Source organism: Nannospalax galili, unplaced genomic scaffold (assembly GCF_000622305.1).
Source record: "Nannospalax galili isolate Female #2095 unplaced genomic scaffold, S.galili_v1.0 scaffold380, whole genome shotgun sequence".
Taxonomy (NCBI): domain Eukaryota; kingdom Metazoa; phylum Chordata; class Mammalia; order Rodentia; family Spalacidae; genus Nannospalax; species Nannospalax galili.
Window position 1 is genome coordinate 111,187 of NW_008348568.1, and position 20,693 is coordinate 131,879.

General features: G+C 42.3%; 1 protein-coding gene across 1 annotated transcript in view; it reads left to right on the plus strand.

Annotated features, from left to right (window-relative positions):
* The window catches only part of Fer1l6 (fer-1 like family member 6), a 152,796-nt gene that overhangs the window by 16,651 nt on the left and 115,452 nt on the right, over nucleotides 1–20,693 (plus strand). The window contains exons 2-10 of the mRNA XM_017801201.2: nucleotides 1,523–1,608; nucleotides 7,568–7,688; nucleotides 10,365–10,419; nucleotides 10,525–10,656; nucleotides 14,642–14,704; nucleotides 17,964–18,042; nucleotides 18,284–18,440; nucleotides 18,628–18,814; nucleotides 19,767–19,959. Of these exons, the coding sequence (XP_017656690.1) occupies nucleotides 1,530–1,608; nucleotides 7,568–7,688; nucleotides 10,365–10,419; nucleotides 10,525–10,656; nucleotides 14,642–14,704; nucleotides 17,964–18,042; nucleotides 18,284–18,440; nucleotides 18,628–18,814; nucleotides 19,767–19,959 (1,066 nt within the window). The 5' untranslated portion in view covers nucleotides 1,523–1,529. The remainder of the gene's footprint in view (nucleotides 1–1,522; nucleotides 1,609–7,567; nucleotides 7,689–10,364; nucleotides 10,420–10,524; nucleotides 10,657–14,641; nucleotides 14,705–17,963; nucleotides 18,043–18,283; nucleotides 18,441–18,627; nucleotides 18,815–19,766; nucleotides 19,960–20,693) is intronic.

Below are 20,693 nucleotides of genomic sequence, written 5' to 3' on the forward strand. Positions count from 1 at the left end.
ACCTCCGGGGACAGGGACCTCCCAATGTGGCTGATTCCATTGCTCAGCATTTATGTGGGGGTGCCTCGGTCCCTCAGCTAGGTTGATGAAGGACATGAACAGAAGAAATAAATAAATAGATCAACCAAGTGGACATCTGTCTTCTTCTGCTTGTTGGTCTTCATCCTAACAATAATAATAAATAACAATTATTGGGCAGTGTTAATGTTCCAGTTACTGCAATCATTTCTCTGCATTTATTGTATAGCATTTATGTGGGGGTGCCTCGGTCCCTCAGCTAGGTTGATGAAGGACATGAACAGAAGAAATAAATAAATAGATCAACCAAGTGGACATCTGTCTTCTTCTGCTTGTTGGTCTTCATCCTAACAATAATAATAAATAACAATTATTGGGCAGTGTTAATGTTCCAGTTACTGCAATCATTTCTCTGCATTTATTGTATCATTACCGACATGAGAACCCTGAAGTTGGGACAGCTCAGGCAACCTGTTCAAGTTGTGCTACAGTGAGAATCAAGCAGTCTGACTGTGGACTGTGTGACCTTGAGCATGGACTTCTGCTGCCTCAGAAGTCTCAAATGAGAAAGCTTAATGGAGGAGTCTGATTGTTCCATGCTTCCCGTGTGTTGCTCTGGGTTAGAGTGTCTACTGAGTGGGTGGAAGCCCAATTGCTCTCTTCTCCAAGTGTATACTTCCTGAACACCTACCCCCAGTCCTCCCAGACCAGCCCTGAGCAGACTGTGACCATATATCATTCTATTTAGAGCCACATGCTCTTCTGTTCCTTAGCTCCAGCAGCTGGAGGCTTGAGAATGTTCTTGTCAGTGAGAGATAGTAGACCACACAGTGGTTCTTTCCATTGAGGAGATGAGTCTCAGACATAACCTCCTCCTGCCTATGGCTTAAAATAACAAAAATAATAGTGGTTCATATTTTGGTCTCCATACGATGTACCCACTGAGTCATGTGCATATGGCATGGTTTCAGTAAGCACCAGAGCCTCTTGACCTTAGAACCAGTGTGAAAGGCTGGTTCAGGTGAGGATGGCTACCCTGCCTAGGGGAATGGGAGGCTCAGGCTGCTTGGTGGTTAGAGCAGATTTTAGTTCCAGTGACAGCTCTGATGTCCAGGAGCTGTGTGCCCTTAAAACTGTTCCTGCCCTCACTGGGTCTTGGCTACTCATCTGTGAGATGAGAGGAGACGAGACAGTTGTGAGCAAATCAAGTGATTCTTTCTGAGTGCCCAGCGTAGCACCTGGCATAGCACGGGAAGAATGAAGAGATGCCAGCTAGTATGATTAGAGCCCTCAGCATGCTTGTCTGAAGTACAGGTGTTTCTGCAAACGCCAAGCTACCTGCAGGACTGGTCTACTGACATTTGTCTTTTGACCCCTTGCCCTGAGTGGATGAGGTGGCTGGCCAGCCAGAAGGACCCAGCGTGTTTACATGCTAGCTTTCTCTCAGCAGGCAGAATGATTCATTTCCATCACTGTGTTGGTGAGTTTTTCTTCTTCTTTTCAGAAAGGGAATGTTTGGACTGAAGCTGAAGAAGAAGAAGAAAAATAAAGCAGAGAAGGGGTTAATCCTTGCTAACAAGGGTGCACAAGGTAAGGCGTGAGGGCCGGGTGCTGCTTACTCCCTAGGCCTGGGCCTGAGGACCTTAGAGAGGGGACCGTCCTTGTTTGAGAAGGTGGCTTTCTGTGAATTGAAATGAGGGGGGAAATGAGCATCTTTCTGACTCTCTGGGTTTTCTGATCCAGGTTTAGGCCTCAGAAGAATCACTCCAAGGCCTAGGGTGACACCTGCTTGACCATAGAAGGATCCATATGAAGACATAGGGTCAGGTTCAAGGTCCATTTCTGCCCTTATTTTATATAGACAAGTCACTCAGCTGTTCCAAGGTTCTCCTTTTATCACATGGATATGGCGTGGGGGTCCAGACTGTCCCCATACAAGCCTGGGGAGGATCTAGGAGTTCTTCAAAGTAAGAGTGAGATTTTCAAAGCAAGATGGGGGGCTTTTTGTATATTGTCTGATTTAATCCTTTTTTGCCAGTAGAGAGTGTTACTCAAGTTTTACAAACAAAGTGACAGAGATGCAAAAAGAACATACATTAAGACTGATTGCAGAATTGGAAAGGCCTGTGGGAAAACAAAAATGCAAATCCATTGTTAAGAAATTATGATGCTGGAGAAATGGCTCAGTGGTTAAGAGCACTGACTGCTCTTGCAGAGGACCTGGATTCGATTCCCAGCACCCACATGGTGGCTACAAACAGTCCTTAACTCTAGTTCCAGGGCAATCTGAAGCCCTCTTCTGACCTCCGCAGCATTGTACAACATGAGCGCACTCACATACATACAGGCAACACACTCAAACACATAAAATAAAAATAATAAATAAAATTTAAAAAAGAAATGATGAGGAATAGGGTTGGAGAGATGGCTCAGTGGTTAAGAGCATTGATCGCTCTTGCAGAGGACCCAGGTTCTATTCCTAGCACCCACTTGGCAGCTAACAACAGTCTGTAACTCCAGTTCCAGGGTATCCAATGCCTTCTTGTGACCTCTGAGGGCATTGCATGACAGGGGCACACACACACACACACACACACACACACACACGTGTGTGTGTGTTTATATATATACATATATATGCAGGCAATACACTCATACACATAAAATAAAAAATAATAAAATATTTTAAGAAGAAATTATGAGGAATTTCAAAATGGTGATGGTAGTGCGTATATCAACGGTGACAAGGTCTTTCTGAGGAGGAGGCTCTGTCTGGCTGCATAGATGGGGGGAGGGGGGAAGCCTGCCCAAGAGCAGCTGCATTGGGAGGTCAATTCAGGTTATTTCCTTCTCCCAAGGAGTGAAACTTTGCCTCATGGACTATGTCAGCAGTAGTACTGGGTAGACATAGCACTGATGAAATACAACTGGATGAATGGCTTTCCATGAGCACAGGTCTGGGTTGGGACCCTGGATACTTTTGCCAATTGGCTTTGATAACAGCCAGTTCCAGGCTAGCTCTCTGGACAATCCCTAAACCAACATGGTACAGTGGGTATGGTTCATCTTCACCACTTTTGAGATGCTTCCCTGTTATCCACTGCAGCTCCCCTGTAGCCTTATGTCCCACTGAACTCCACTCGTTGCCCTCAGGTAAAACAGTCTTACAGAGAAGGCTGTGGACACTCATTCACACTGAGATGTTTGTAGCAATGACTAAGAGTTACCTTGGATGGAAAGGGAGGTGTATCACATTTTCAGTGGGGATGCAGCTTAAAACTTATTGGAGGGCTAGGGAGATAGTCAGTAAAGTTTTTTGCCACATAAGCACTGGGGCTTGAGTTTGATCCCCAGAACCCACTTGCAAAAACCAGCATTGTGCTGTGCGTTTGTAATCCCAGTACATGGAAAGGCAGAGACAGGCATATCCCTGGGGCTCTCTGGCCAACCCTGTCTCAAAAATCAAGGTGATAAATGACATGCATACATGCACGTGCATGTGGAGGTCAGAGGTGAGGCAATCTGTCTTCCTCAGTCACTCACCACCTTGGTTTTTGAGCAAGTCTCTCACTGACCCCACATACCAACAGCTTACTAAGAGTACTTCTCTATTCAAGTAAACTGATGGTATGGGTGGGGGATGAAAAAGGCTCTAGGTCCTTTCCTGTTGTCACTGGAATTAGATCCTGAGAACATCGGGTTGAATAAGACATGGTCCCTTTCCTCAAGGATCTTATGAAAATTATACATATGACGTATTTAATAAGGCTCTGCCACTGGTTGCTTGACACATATCATTTATGACCCTGAACAGTGGAGTCTGTTGGGACTATTGTACAACAAAGGTTCAGAGGGATGAGTGGCTTACCGTGAGTGAGTCACATAACTAGGAACTGGAGAAGCTGGCAGGAGGCCTGGCTTTCACCCATGGGGTAGCCTCTGGTCGGAATCCTTCACTGACAAGCTGGGAGAGATGAGAGCAGTCAGTCATAGGCACACCAGGGGAGCTGGCCCCTGTGACTAGTTCTAATTAGTATCTTTAGCCCACAAAGCAAACAGGGCAGAGTGGGATGGGCCCCTCCTAGAAAGTAAATGGCATCCATCCTGCTGGGAGGGTCTGGGAGGGACTGGTTCTGTAGGAGGGGGGCAAACACAGGTGACAGCAGAGCCTTTTGGTCTTTTCTTTTGGTCAAGGCCCTTGAGAAGCTAGGGTCTTTGGAGGTGACATGTTTGGAGACTGTCAAAGTCTCTTTTATCATGTGTATTTTGTGGCATTGTTATTATGCCAAAATTGTCATTATCTTAAACCCAGCCATTCATTAGTTACCCAATAGGTGGTTCCAGGGTAACTCCCATGGCCAAACATTCATTCACTTGTTCAATGAATGTTAATGGAATATCTGCTAAGTGTTAGGCCCTGGCTTAGGGTTGATATAGAACATGTGTTTGGGTGGTATGGAGGGAAGAGAGCCTTGGGCAGAACTCTGCCTTCCTGGTCTGTTCCCACCCTTCTCTCCCTGTCCTCTGTCCCAGGAGACTGACTTCCGTGGATATATGACTCAGGTCCCTAAGCCTCAGGCTTCAAATTGGATGTGGCCAATGAGGCCCCAGTAGGAGGCCCGAGGAGGGAGCAGAGGGAACTTGAGGTCCAACTGGCTATATCCTTCAACCAAAAGAAACAGGTTGCTTCTTTTAGGGATACTGACTCAACCTGACCTCCCCTCTTTCCAGGTTCTAGTAAAATCTCAGTCTCCTCTCTGTCTCTGTCTCTGTCTCTGTCTCTTTCTCTCTCTCTCTCTCCCCTCCCTCCCTCCTCTCTCTCTTCTCCCTAACTTAGGAGGATGGGGTAATAACAGAGTGGTTCCCTGGAGCCCAGATAACAACATAAACTTCTATGGTCTCCTTATATCCACATCTTAAAGTTCCTCAAGTCATCTTATTCTGGACGATGCGATCCATTAACTATCAAGGCCCTCACTGAGGTAAATGCATTACAAGTCAAGAAAACTTCTGTGAGGAAAAATGGATAATGGGCTGTGTAGGAGGCTGTTTGGAAGCCTCTACAAATGGGCTCATTGATATAGCGACTGTTAGTATGTCCAGAGGGGGGTTTCTCTGGGACATAACATTCAAAGTAAAACTTTCAAGGTGTGAAGGAGGCCACTAGGGAACAGGCAACAGGGACAGCAGCTCAGGTGAGCCGCTGTGATGAAAAATTCCAAACAGAAAGAGTCGGTTAGGCCAGGAGGACCTGAGAAAGGGCTGTGTGGGCAGAGAACATTGAAGGGTGACACAGAGCCAGGTGGGCAGGAAGAACAGGTGGAAGCCAGATGGAACAGGACATTGACATTGAGTCATGTGTGGACTTCAGATTGTTTTCTAAGTAGGATGGGAAGCCACTGGGAGGTTTTGAGTGAAGTGACATGATATCATTCATTTTTTGAAGATTGCCCTGCATGGTAAGTGCCCATAGAATAGTAACTCAGTGAATAAATGAATGAGTGAATGATACAGAGAAGTTGAAGCCGGTGACTGTCCTACCTTGGGGTCTCTCACCCTCCAGGGTGTAAGTCCCTGGAGGAAGGAGCCTGCAGTGGTCTGTAGCATCTGCATCCATAGCAAAGTTTCTAGCTCCAAAAATTACCTATGGATGTTTGCTGCAAACTTGCATCTGTGCCAGTCAGGCAGAGAGCAAGCATTTATTTTATCTTGTTGCTGCAGGAAGCTCAGCCAGGCACTAGTGTTCCTTCTGCTAGCCCTTTAGTCTGGCTCTGGCTTGAGTTTCCTAACTTAGAGTACAGTAAAAGCAGATCCTTTCTATGCAGCTGTCCTTTCTGGAGCTACTGAGTATCTATTGAGGCCAAGTCTGTGTGTACCAGCTCCTGGGTAGTGGGCCATCTGTCTTCTGTTTCAGGCTTGGCATGGTTGACTGATTAAATCAGAGCCCAAACATGCCAAAGCTGGAGCGTATGTGAGAAATTATTCAATTGATGTATTTGTAGTTGAGTCTCATGTACTTCTGGGAATAGTTGCATAGCTGCCTGAACAGGGTGGTGGTAATGCCCTGTGGCACACTCCCTGTCTCCATTCCTCCAAATGGCCTTAGAAGAGCTCAGACAAATGAACTTTTGGTATACACTGTGTTGTTTTTAGATCTTTTCCCTCCTAAGAACAGGTTCTGCTTTTTCATGTGGAATGTTGTCTAAATGACAAGATTATTTAAATTCCATACATACAATCACATAGATATCCTGGGAGAGGAGAGAGGAATGTGCTAGGTTCCAGTATCCCCTCATAGACATACCCCTGCTGACCTAACTCCCTTTCACCAGGCCCTACATCTTATAGGCTCTGTCGCCTGCCAATTGTGCCATATGTGACCAAGCACATGACCTTTGGGGCACATTTAAGATCTATATTATAATGTGGCCAAGGCCATGGAATTCCCTGGTTTATGGCAGCATCATTTTGATCTCTGCCACCAGGGTCACACTGCTGTCTTTGGTCCTATTTCATGTCTCCCTATGTGCCCTCTTGTAAGGATACATGTTATTACAATTAGAGTCCAACTGATAATACAGCATAATCTCCTTATCTCAAAATCCTTAGTGGCATCTGCAGTAGTCTTTTTTCTCCCACCAAGCAAGGTTCTGCTTTCAGGCTCTAAGTATTAGGCCCTGGGTGGGAGGGAGCATCTTTTCATGACACTTTGCTATTCAAAGCTGGCAGGCACAGACAGGAGTGACCTCACCTGGGATTTTGTTGTGGGAAGTGCAGGATATTGGAGCTTCCCTGACATACTGAATCAGACTGTTCAGTTAAATGCTTTCCAGGTGATTCTTATGCACAGTAAACTTCATTGATGAGGCTCAAAGAGATTCAATAACTTGCCTAGGTTCCATGTGGTAGGTCATGACTTGTAGAATATTTTCACAGATTTATAATGCAGTTTTCTTAGAATATCCATGTAGCTCTGTTCTTTTTTGAGAAATAGATAGAGGATGCAGTTTCAACAGGAAAAAAAACCTAGGGGCTAGGGAGATGGCTAAGTTGGTAGCTGTCTTGCTTACCATGCAAACTTGAAGACCTGAGTTCAGAGGCCCACACCCATGTAAAAATCCAGGCATGCTAGCCTGTGCCTGTGATCCTAGTATAGGGAGTTAGAAACAGAAGAATCCACAGAGCTTGCTGGCCAGCTGGTCTCTCTGAATTGGTGAGTTCAGGTTCAGTGAGAGACCCAATCTTAAGAAATAAGATGGAGATTGATAGATGTGATGTCAACCTCTGGTCTCTATATGCATGTTTACACAAGTGCATACACATATGAACACATAACACATACACCACACATACACACACACAATTAAATTATGTGTCTGTCTGCCTGTCTTTTCTGTCAATTCAATGCTGACTTTGATGGTGGCAGAGACTATCCTCTGGGATCCTTGCACCTCTCTGGTACCTGCCATGGTGGTGGGCACAGAATGGGGGCTTAGTTGCTACCTTACTTTAATTTAATGGGATTCTCTTCCTTCATTTGCTTCTCTAGATGGTCAGAGTGAGTCTGAAGCACCACAGGAAGGACCTTCTGAGCAGGAAGGACCAGGAGGAGATTTGACTTATGACAATGCTTCCATCACTCCTGGACCTTCAGCTCCTCCAAAAAGAAGGTATGGCATTTTTGCAGATAGCCAGCACACTCACTATTAGATGTCAGCTTGTATGTTCCAGGCCATCAGAGAAGACCTGGTCACTGTCTAGCCAAAGGTCTAAGGCAGAAAGAGAGTTGTACATCTCTTTGACTTCTCTCTGAGTGTTGGCTTCTAGATACTGCCAGCCTTCCGCAGACCGGAGTCCTGACCCCCCCCAGCTTCAGGCCTTAAATGTCCCTAGTTTTGCTCCTGGGAGTTCAGTAAGGATTGTAAGCACAGAAAGCAGTCACAGAGATGTCCCTTACCTGCCCCTAATTTGTCATGACCCTACTTAACTTAGTTTCAAGTGTCTCCAAAATGAGAAAATCCAGCAAAAATTCAAAAGGAACTGACTTCTGCATGCTGTATCAGCTAGCTATGGTCATAGAAAAACCCACCCACACCAGTGACTTAATATAAGCTTTTATCACTGTTCTTGGGTCTGTGGGTCAGTTAGGTGGCTTTACTGGTCCCAGATAGTTATCAAATGCATCACTCATGTGTCTGTGGTCACTTGGCAGCCTTAATTAATTTAGTTCGGGTTGGCTATAGTAGGCTGGCCTGGTGTTTCTTTCACTGGGACCACTATACTCCCATCACTTGGCATAATGATTCCAACAGACTAATTTGAGGTTGTTCCAGTGATGACCATGGCAGTGTTGGGGAGCTGAAGCACATGAGATCTCTTGAGACCTATGCTTAGAACTGGCAAAGGTCATTTCTGGTGCACTGAGTGACTAACGCAAATTATAGGGTCAGCCCATGTCAGAATTAGCAGAGACCATAAAGTGCAGGGAAGCAAGAGAATCCAGTCCACTAGTGATTTCTGTCTAGCATGTTTGTTTATATTAATTTCTTACTTATAATAGTTTATCAGGCCCATCCCTTTCTTTTCCATGCAGTTGTTACTATCAGTAAAGAAAATCAGTGTCTCCCCGGGAGGTAGATTCTGAGCTGTTGTTCTAAGCCTTGTGTTTATGGGAGGAGGACAGGAGTGAGAGACAGGTGGAAATCAGGGAAGGTGATAGCACAGAAAGACACTTAAAAGAAGACACAAAACTTTTGTGCACATGCTGTCACATCTCACTCCCCATCCTCTCCCCCCCTCCACTGCATCCTGGTAACTACCATCCCTTCCTTGTGACTTCTGACTAGGAACTTCAATTATTCTTAAATACTCTTCATCTCTGATTTTTTGCTTTACCAGGATGATCAGATTGAAAAGAGACAGGTAGGAGGAAGAGAAATAAGACATGGTAGCCTATTCTTCCTCCTTGGTCAGAGCATTCTCCTGAGGTTACAGTTCTCCTACCAGTGCTCAGCTTGGGTACCACCCCGTTCTTAAACCTTTCTTGCTCACTGAGCCCTTAGGAATTCCACCTACACAGTCCTTCTCCCACAGTTTTCCCCATGGCACATTTCACAGTTATATACTAGTTATTTCCTCATATCCCTTGGTCCTCTTTCTCCCAGATTGTTAGTTCTACAAGGGCAAAGATGATAGTTTATTCATCGTTGTTTTTCCATTAAGTAAGCCTAGCTGTAGGTTTCACATAATGAATAATTGCTGTGAATTTGCCACTTGACTGATGAACATATAAATGATATATACTTTTTCTTATATGCACTATATCCTTTAACCCTCAGCGTTAACTCCTTGTGATGGGAATTATTATTTCAGATATGGAAATTAATGCTAAAATCTAAAACCGAGGAAAATAAATAGTCTAATTCAGAGCAGTCTGACTTGAAAGCTTTGAGGATTTTTTGCTTTTTTTTTTTTTTTTTACTAGTTTTCAGTATTTTCTACTGGTCTGAATTATATTTAGTAGAAAAAGAATAAAGACGTGTACAAGATGTTTCTGTTAGAAATCAGAAGAACAAAATTTGATAGGAACTCATCTCAGTTCATTTCCCACCTGCTGCTGCTTCTGTGGTAACAAGGATCCCCTATCTCTCTCCATGAATACCAAAGCTTGAAGTGCCCAGGTGTTGCATATCTATTTTCAATTACCTGTGACAGTCCAGGTAAATGAAATCCATGGGATTGTGCAATCTCAGTGTGAGAGCATCTTTGTCATTTCTCTAAATTTTCTTCCATACCAATCCTTTCAAAAGCAATCACAAAGTTCAAAATTACTCTATCTCTGAGAAAGGTGACGTGTTCCTGGGTCTAAACCCAATCAGGCAATCAGAAAAGCCTTATTCAACCTCTGAATTTTTGAAGAATCATTATTTCTATACCTATATAAGGTCAAATATGAACAACATGGAAAATCTTACTTATAAAAATGCTAACATTTATTCTGCCTAGGCACTGGGTTAAATTTTTATATGCAATTTCAATTAAATTTTTAATTCTAGCAAGTGCCTTATGGTATAAGTGATCTTATCAGTCTTACTATTAGGATAGGGAAACTGAGTCAAAGAAAAGTTAAGTCATCTGTCTACTTATGTTTATTTCCCCAGAGATGTAGAGGGAATCTGTGATAGAGTGCAAATGAAGGTCCTTAGAAACACTTGGGGAAATGTTATCATGGTGTTGTAGCTAAAGTTATGTTCTTACTTGAGATATATTAATTTGTCCTTATGTCATTTATCTTTTAATTTCTATAAATGAATGTGAAGCTAATATATTAAAATTTCTTTTAATAGGGCAAAACTACTGACTAAGATCCACGATGGGGAGGTCAAATCTCAAAACTATCAAGTAAGTCATTGACTTGTTCTGCTCAACCTCCCCCAGACGCGCCCCCCTCCCCCTGTGAGTGAACAGCAATGCCAAAAATGGTGTGAGCCCTGCTTTGTGTTGTAGATTGCCATAGTCGTCACTGAGGCCCGTCAGCTTGTGGGCGAAAACATTGACCCCGTTGTGACCATTGAGATCGGGGATGAGAAGAAGCAAAGCACGGTGAAGGAAGGAACCAATAGCCCATTCTACAATGAAGTAAGCCGTAGAGCTCACCCGCATCCTCCACGGTTCTTTAGTCAAATATAAAAGCTGAGCCCCATTGCTGCACCTTCCCAGTCTCTCCCTTAGGTTCACAGCCAACTTTATGAACCTCTTTATAAACACAGTCCCATAAAGTTTTGATAATCAGAAAGCAGAACAGAGGCGCAAGGAATCTTCCCGATTTTAATGTCATCACTACATTTTCATAGACCCACTTGCAAATTTTTTAAAAGATTTATTTATTTCTATATTATGTGTGTGTGTCCGCTTATCTGTATTTGAACCATGTGCACGCAGGTGCCCACAGAGCCCAGAAGGCTCCATTGGAGCCTCTGGAACTGGAGTTACAGGTGGTTTTTACTCACCTGGCTTGGGTGCTAGGAACTGAACCTGGGTCGGTGGCAAGAGCAGCAAGTGCTCTTATTTGCTGAACCACCTCTCCGGACCCTTCTTTCTTATTTCTTATAAGCTCTTTGTTCTGAGTCTGCATTCAAACATTGAATGTTGGTTAGTGATAAGATGTATTCTTTTTCATGGTAGTGTCATTGGAAATTTAATTATTGAATCTGAAATAGGCATACTTTGTTGGAAAGGAAAGTTGTGTTTTTCTAAGGTGTATAGAAATTATAAAAGAAGACTCTGCAAAGAGGGAAGTTTCTAAGTAGTCTTTCTAAATATTCTCTTTTTAATATAAAAATATTACTTGGCAAAATAGGGCAAAGCATAGAGTGATATATAGTGAAAACTTCGTTTCCCTCTGAAAGTCTTCCAGAGACATTCCAATCATGTACAGGAATACTGTACCCAAATGGTAGTCTCAGTAACACTGTCCTGGACTGTGTTCATTTTAGAAAACCACGTGCTTTGAGATTAGTGCTTAGCTGGGCATGCAGATCAAACTAACTTTTCCCTCATGGCTGAAGAATTTTCTGTTGCCTTAAAGTACTATAATTTACTAAACCACATAGTCTATCATCCCTAAATGCTAACATTTCCAGCCTTTGGCTACTAATTATAATATACTTATGTGGCATAAGTGGGTAATAGGGCATGGACATTTAAAATTCTGATATCACCAAACTGCCATTGAATGAGATGACCATCTATATATTCTAATAGTACTCAGGAATGCTTGTTTTCTCACAGGCACTTCAGAACACAAACTATCAAAAATGCTACAAACTTAATTACTACCCAGATAGCAATTAAAAAGGAAGGCAGGGACAGCTTAGATAATGACATCAGCTGAAAATCCCCAAATCCCATTTGAGTTATTAATTCCTTTCCTCTTTGTCATTCTGCCCCTGAGCATTTCAATTGTCACTTCCCCCTCCCTCCTCCTCTCTTTCCTTCATCTTTCTGGAAAGGAAGTGGTATGAGAAAATGTGTATCAAAATGTTCTAAAATGAAAAAAAAATTTAAAAAATAATGATTAAAAAACAATAATTAGTAGATGTGAAAAACATTACCATTGAAATCTACCTGATGACTTTATATCCATGCTCAGATGCCTAGAAGCTCAGAAAGTAACCAACTGTGACTAGTAATAATCAGATATTTAGAGATTAGAAATGCATGTGCAAACATCCAATGTCAATTGCATTGAAAAAGAATTTTTCTATATGAAAATGTGTATTTTAATAATGAAATGGAGATCTTTTTAAAGGTTAAAACATCATTTAATTTATGTCTTATAGGGTTTATACTGAGTACAATATTGTATAACTGTAATAATTCAACTGTAAACCTAAAAATTTACAGCCAAATTTGAAAGAGATGCATCCTACCTCAGGAAAACGTTATTGAATATGTCAATTATGATGTAATGATATGCTTCTTCTAAGTATGTTGTTATTAAATAAATCATTTTTAAAAATAAAAAAAATGTTCTAAAATGACAAAGTCCCATCCATTCATATTATAATTATGAATATGCCTTGGCTCTAAATGATGTTGAATTGAGCCCAAGTGTAGTCACTAGGAAACTGAGTAAAAGCACAGAAGGTGAACTCAGGACATTTGTCACAACTTTTTACCATAATTTTCAAGCCTAAAAGTCATCAGATATTGAAGAAAATAGGAAGTAGGGATTGGTGGATATTTGCTAGATAGGTAGAAAAATGTGTGTGGACCCAGAGATCTGGAAGGCACTTGAAACTGCAACACATGAAACTCAGTCAAAGGCAACACACTTGGAACTGATTTATTAGTCCAAAGGGCCTCTCATATAGTCAGCTATGTTAGAGTATAGAATTTCATCTAAGTATTTTTCTATGTAAGTTTTGAACCTCAAATGCTCAAAAAGTTTGAACATATGTACAATGAAACAGGAATATATGTATATTTTCTTGAAAGGTCATACATATTTTCTTAAGCAAAACACACTACATTGATATTTGAGGGTATTTATTTATTCAAATTCATTTATTGTCATTCTGGGGAGTAAATCCAAATGTCAGACTCTAGCATGGAGCCACACCCCCCAACCCCATCACACACCATTTTGAAGATCTTTTATTATAGTACATGTAGTACATGGTTTTGCTATTTTGCCCTTGGAAAGAGCTCTTAGTGGTCATTTTTCCTTTCCCACTGCTATGTCCGTCCATAATATATCATTCTTCCACCTTTCAGCTCAAAGCAAAGCAAAGAATTCAGGGGGGCAACAGTGTCCCAGTCCTTCTCAACCCCCGCCAGTCCTTTTCCACATAACCAGCCACACGTAGACACTGCTCTGGTCCTTCTGCATCTTGGAATCCCCCTACGACCTCATTTGGGAGTTACTTAGCATCTGTTAACTACTGTGTCCTACTTGTCTGGTCTCTTCAGGAGAATCAAGGCTTGGCTCTAAAACTGAGAAATAACTAGTAACGTGAATGTGGGCACCATTTTTAAGCTTTCTAGTCATCAGTCTTCCTACATACAAAATTGGGGGAGTCCATCTAGATATTTCTCCTATTTATTTATTTATTTATTTATTTATTTATTTATCTGTACGGGGTGTGCCCACACCACAGTGCACATATGGGTGGTAGAAGACATCCTGTAGAAGTCATTGCTCTCCTACCATGTGGGTTCCAGGGAAGCACTATTCCCCACTGAGCTATATTGCTAGCCCCTTGATAATTTTTAACTCTGGAATTCACTTTTCCAATATTAGAAATCTCTGACATTTATTGTTTCTTTTTATTCCTTCAATGGTTAATCTTGGCATTTCACAAGAATGTTTGAAACAGATAAAACTCTAAGAAAATTAGAACTTAAAACAAGTTCACTCCAAATTAAAACTATTCCTACACACAATGTTTGCCTATTATGGTAAGTTTAAGAAAATAAGAAGAACTAATAATATCAAGGATTGGCAAGGGTACATCAAAAGCCAGAATGTAAAATGGCTTCTCAGCCCCTTGGGAAAGAAATTTTGCTTCTTTTAAAAATGTATATGCATAGGGGCTGGAGAGATGGCTCAGTGGTTAAGAGCACTGACTGCTCTTACAGAAGACCCGGGTTCGATTCCCAACACCCATATGGCGGCTACAAACCGTTCTTAACTCCGGTTTCAGGGGAATCCGAAGCCCTCTTCTGACCTCCGTGGCATTGCACAACACAGGTGCACTCACATGCATGCAGGCAATACACTCATACACATAAAATAAAAATAAATATTTTTTAAAAATGTATATGCATATAATTCATGATGCAAAATTTTCACTAGTATATATTTTAGAGAAATAAACATAGCCTATGTGAAAATGTGGTTGGTGGGATTCATTTTTTTACTAGTATATAAAAAATTGGAAACAACTTAAATGATCTTCAAGTAGGACAAGTCAACCAAATGACAATATATTGATGCCACTCAGGCCTATGCAATAGTTGGTTAGAAGGATGTAGATCTGAACCCACTCCAGGAACAGGGTTTTTAGATGAAAGCCTGGATATTGATGACCACTATAAGCTTTTTTTTTTTTTTTAACAGTACTTTGTCTTTGACTTCATTGGGCCCCAAGTACATCTTTTTGATAAGATCATCAAAATCTCAGTAAGTATCCTACTAGAGGTGGTGGTCCTTAGGGACGTGGGAGAGACTCTGGCACTGAGGTCTAGCATGCTTAGGGATGCATGGGTCAGGGTAGCAACTATGGATTGGTGACTTTTAAGTCAGCAGGCTGAAATGTGGAATTTCCAGTCTGGGGCCTTTAGGTAGGAAAACCACATCTCAAGAGAATCTGTGCTTCTTGGAAGCAGGCAGTAAACTACAGTGAAGCTTTTGCTAATTGGATGTGGGAATGTGAAGCATATGCTACAAATGACATCTTAATGGACTGTCCTTTTTCAGTTAGTTATTTTTATCAAGTCAATGTTAGTGTTTTTTCTCTTAGGATGATAGCTATACTAATTAACCACAACCCTCTCCTCTCCTACTTAGTGATAAATAGAGAAACAGGATCAGGGAGGACCATATGTTAGTCTTCTCACTGGTAATGCTGGATGAGCAGAGGACATGATTTGAAGAAAGTGGTGGCCCTTGACATTCTTAAAAGTTATCTCTGAGTGTGGATCTCAGGACCTGCCCAGGAGAAATCAGGTCTGCCGAACAAACCCTTCCTCAGCTCTACCAGAGAGGGGAAGTTCTACCCTAGGTCAGGTCTGAAGAGTAGAAACAGAGAGAGTTGCCTAGGTCAGCTGGTAGCCTTAGCCAGTTTGCTCACTACATTTAGAAGTGGGAGGGAAAGTACCCATCTGAAGCCTGGCCCAAAGGAGAGAGAAAGTAGCCAGCTGCAAAGGGACAGAGACCAATAGATGATAGTTGACATCTATCTCATCAGTCTTAGAAATGATCACTTCCCCCATGGAGAGGTGTGAGGCTATGTTTTCCTGAGAGCGGCGGGGTGGAAGTTGAAGATTTAGTGAATGCCATCTTCCACTTGTTTCTCACAGGCAGAACTACTATTTTACATGTTATTGAAAGCAGGTAGAGAATTTGGAAATGTTTTCCTCAATGGTCACACCAACTCTAATGGGAAATTGCAAGACTGAGACTTGTCTTGGAATTTCCTTCCCTGTCCTCCTCTTTGCCTGTTTTTTTTTTTAATCACTCACTCACATAGTAGATAATGTATATATGATATGACCTTTTAACCACAGCTGAGTGTCAAAAAAGTTCTGTGTTAGGGCTTGGGCCCTGGTGGAGTCATGATATTGTCTTTCCCAGGAGCATTTGAAGAATGTGACTCTTGAGGAATGAAAAGTCATAGAGAGCCAAATATTCTTAGCCTTTGAATTTCAGGCATGATGACATGGATGCAGAAGATATTTTGAGACCTGGGATGGTTCCCAGGACTTTGCACCATTACTCCAGTGGCCATCTGATGTAAGACGGGCTCTATATCAGCTCCCAAGGTTACCTATGTTCCAGTGGAGAGCCCCACACCCATATGCATATAGGCAGACTCAGTGGGATATTTAAAAAAGAGGATATGAATTTGGGAGGCAGACCTGTCTGAAGGTCTGAGGAGAGTTGGAGGAAAGAAGCGAGGGTTGGATATGATCAAAATATATACATATATGAAATTCTCAAATAGTAAGTTAAGATATTATTTAAAAGAAGGAATGTGGGGATAAATGACTGACTGTAAGCAGATTTACTTAGGGCAGTTAGGCTACAATATGCCCTGTGTGGTACCATAAACCATCTTCCTTTAACAGTGGCCCAAGGTACCCAGAGCCCCAGAATACTGAGTGTGAGACATCTTGAGGGGCCTGGTAATCTCATATTGGACCTTAGCTTGGCTAGCACTTGGCCACTAGGAAGATACCTTGAGGAGACATCCTGTGTTATTGGAAGATTCATTTGGGGTTCTTGCATTCCTTCTTCCACAGGGATGTGTGGAGGAATTGGAGGGAGCTTGAGACGGGCTTTATGACTTTCTCAGACCTTGGGAAGTCATGTTAACAACCAAAAACAAGCCTAGTAACAGAAGGAGCTCTTTGGTGGGGCCTTAAATAGCTCTTCTACTCAAATGAGACTGTCCTTACTTCTCCTTTATTCTTTAACACTGAGGCCAGGGTTAGAGGAGAAGTAGAGGGCTCTCATTTCTTGAGTCAGATCAATTTACTTTCTTTTACTGCCTCTGCCAGAAAGAACTGCTCAGAAGCTAAAGAGTCTCCTGTTCATCCCTCTTTCAAGCATTCATTAACTCACTGAAAGTTTATCATACATTCCTTATGAATGAGGCCATGTGGTGGGTAAAATCCAGTAGGAAACTGCCCTTTGTCAAGGAAGCCATAGGGTTTTATAGTTAGTAAGAAGCTGAGAGGCACCTAGGCATGAGAATCCCTCTTCTCTTGCTCCATGACATTGGGTTCCTGGGGCTGCATGGCATGGGGCTCTTGGGGCTCAGTGGCAGGGACGTCATTATCTCTGGAATTCCACTTTATTACTGAGAGGTTCTGATTGCTATAAAAACACGTATCCTTATATTGAGCTGAAATCTCATCCTCTTAGTTCAGAACCACACAGGGGTTTCCCACCTTGTTTCCTGAATACAGCATTTCTAGGATGTGGAGGACACTTTGATCACATAGTCACTTTTTGAACACACTTCCTACTTTTCTCTTTTCTGGGTTAAAATTAAACTAACTCCTAGCTTTCCAGCAGCATTTCATACAATGTGACTTCTGGATATAGTACCAGTTCTGTCCCTTCCTCAAGGGCTCCTCGCCAAAATACCAGCCTTACAACATGCTGCTGTAATCAAGTTAGATACCCTGCTGACTTCTAATCAAGACAGATACTTTACTGTATAGCACTAACTCTACTGTACCTCACCAAAACATCTCAAGGCAGCACATGATAAGTTCTCGAGAAAGTTGTAAGCAAAATATTTTTGTGGTTGTGGGAAGATCGAAAAGAGTTGCAGCCTGGGGAGATCAGGGAGGGCTGCTTGGAGCAGATATATTTGCTCTAGGCCCTCAAGGATGGGTCAAGTTTGAGTAGAAGGAGAGACCGAGCAGCACCTTAGTGGAGTTCATTTGATGAAAGAAACTTTTCAGGCAGTTGAGAGTATCCAGTGTTCAACAGTAGAGGAAGAGCTGAAAAGCTGCCGGGGAAAAGGCACAGGTGAGATACTTCTGAAGGCTTCTCATCAGCCTATAGCTTGATGGCCAAACTACACCATGCTCCAGAGGTTAAAGCCAGACGAACGTCAAGGTGTAGAAGTCTCTTTGATGAATCCTGAATCCATTTTGTAGATGTATCCTCAAAGATGAATGAGCTGGACTCACTCCATCTCTCCTAGGTCTTACATCACAAGCTGATAGGAAGCATCCTGATTGGCTCTTTCAGAGTAGATGTGGGGACAGTGTACAACCAGCCTGGTAAGCAAGCTCCACCTCTCGTCTTGCCTTCTTACTCTTCTTTGGTTTACCTCCTGATCTGCAAAACTGAACCTGTCTAGGTGGTTCACTAGATTGAAGGCTTCCCACATGTTGATGGTCAGGTTAGGAGAAAAGTCATAGAGTTGGGTTGGAAGCAAACGAAGAGAGTGTGGTAACCTGGGTCTGCAGGAGGTGATGAGGGAGCCACTGGGCCGTATGACTTATCAAGGTATGTTTACAGGTCATCAGTTCTGCGACAAGTGGGCACTGCTCACAGACCCTGGCGACATCAGAACTGGTACAAAGGGCTACCTGAAGTGTGACATCAGTGTGACCGGGAAAGGTGACATCTTAAAGACCAACCCCAAAACCTTGGATGCTGAGGAGCAAATAGAAAAGTGAGGCAGGCCTATTCAGAGCCACCTAAGAGAAACGACATGTTCTAATAGTGTCTCTCTTCTCCCTTTCTCCACTACTTTCCTTATGGGTTCACGAGCACTATTACATTCACGGCTTGTCCACTGGAGACTCTTCATTTAAGTGACAGAACTTTTCATTTAAAAAAAATTTCTTTTCCTCCTCTAGGAACCTCTTGATCCCTCAAGGTTTTCCATCAGAGAGACCTTGGGCCAGGTTCTATGTGAGATTTTACAGAGCAGAAGGGTTGCCCAAAATGAACTCCAGCATCATGGCAAATGTCACCAAAGCATTTGTGGGTGACAGTAAGGACCTCGTGGATCCCTTTGTGGAGGTGTCCTTCGCTGGGCAGACGGTGAGGAAACCATTGTCACCAATAGGGGCAAGTGTATCCAGTGTTTTTAATGAAATAAAATTATGTTAAAAGTGCCTTAGGAAAAAAAAATCTTGTCATAAGAAGGTAAGGAGGCAGGTGACAGATATGTAGAGGAAGGCTCTCCACTCATGCATCACTGAAGAGAGTGGAATGGGTGGATGGATTACTATTTAGGACCCAGGTAGAAAGACATCCTTCCTCACCTCTGGCTACTTCTTTGAGAAAGTAGCCCAGTTCCTAGGCCCTGTCAAATCACCACATTCTCCTGATCTGTTTTGCGATATGCCAAGTAATCCTTCTATATAAGCCTGGGTATATCTTTCCCTCCTCAAGAGCCACTGGAAGAATCAGGGCCTGGGTTCATGGTCAAAGGTGGATTCTGCATCACTGGACTTTAAAGCTGTGAACAACACATGTTGTCTCTGCCATGAAAATATGTACCTATCTTGTTTGTTCCCTTTAGCAGGGCTGAATACTGGAATATTTCTGACTTGGGTTGAACTTGGACTTGGAGGACATACAGGGCATTACCTCCATTTTATGACAAGGGAACAGATCCAGGCTGTAGCAGTGGTTCACCCAAGGCCATACTTAAGAAACACGAGCTCAGAGTCTAGCTCTGCCCATGGCTTTTTGGGATATGAATGGAACAACTCCTATTCATAACACAGTTGTTCCCTGCCACAACTCCCAACTCTGATCTGTTGAGTTGAACTTTCCAAGGGCAGTGATTTACCTTTGTCCCAGCGCCCCCACATAGCATAATGTTATATTACCACATAATGATAACTGGGTGCAACTTATTCTCATGAGCATCAGGGGGAAGCAAGTCTATTATTTCTGGCAACTCACTTTGTAGCTCCCAGTGATTTGAAGAGTTTTCTTTAGCCATTTCTTTTCACTGCTCATATCCTCCTGGCTGTGTTTTTAGGGGAGAACTTCAGTGCAAAAGAATTGTGCCGATCCTGTGTGGAATGAACAGGTGGTCTTCAAGGAAATGTTCCCTCCCTTGTGCCGGAGGGTGAAAATCCAGGTGTGGGATGAAGGCAGCATGAATGATGTAGCATTGGCAACCCACTTCATTGACCTGAAGAAAATCTCCAATGAGCAGGATGGAGATAAAGGTAGTTTCCTGTGTCCAGCTTAGAGACAGGTCTCAAAACAATTGTTATTCAGCCCTCATCTCTAAAGAGAGGGGATCAGGCAGGTGCTTCTGAGCTCTGTGGCCTGGATTGGTTAGACCAGTGGATGGAATCAGGCTCTGGTCCCAGGTCTTTGATGAGCATTGCTATGTATCTGTGGTGTGTCACTGTTCTCTTAAGAAAAATGAGTTCAGATTAAACCAAAGGTTGGTAAACTAAAATCTACAGGCCAAATCTGGCCTGCTACATGTTTTTGTATAGGTCACATGCTAGGAACATTTTTTTGCATATTTAAATTTTATTTATTATTATTATTTTTAATTAGAAGAAACATTTCATTGCAACAGCATTAACCTATTCAATAACATTTTTCTGAGCTAGGGTACATCTCTTTCAAAATTGGCTATACATTTTTAGGTTTACAGATGAATTATTACGCTTATACAATCTTTTACTCATTATAAAGTCTATAAGACATAAAATTAAATGAGGTTTTAACGTTTAAAAAAGATCTCCACTTCGTTGTTAAAATACACAGTTTCATACAGAAAAATTCATTTTAAGGCAATTGACATTGAGACGTTTCCACATGCATTTCTAATCTCTCTATATATGACTATCACTGGTCACAGTCACTTACTTTCTGAGTTCCTTGGCATCTGAGCATGAATATAAACTCAGCAGATAGACAGCCTTCCTCTCCCACTAGAGCCTCC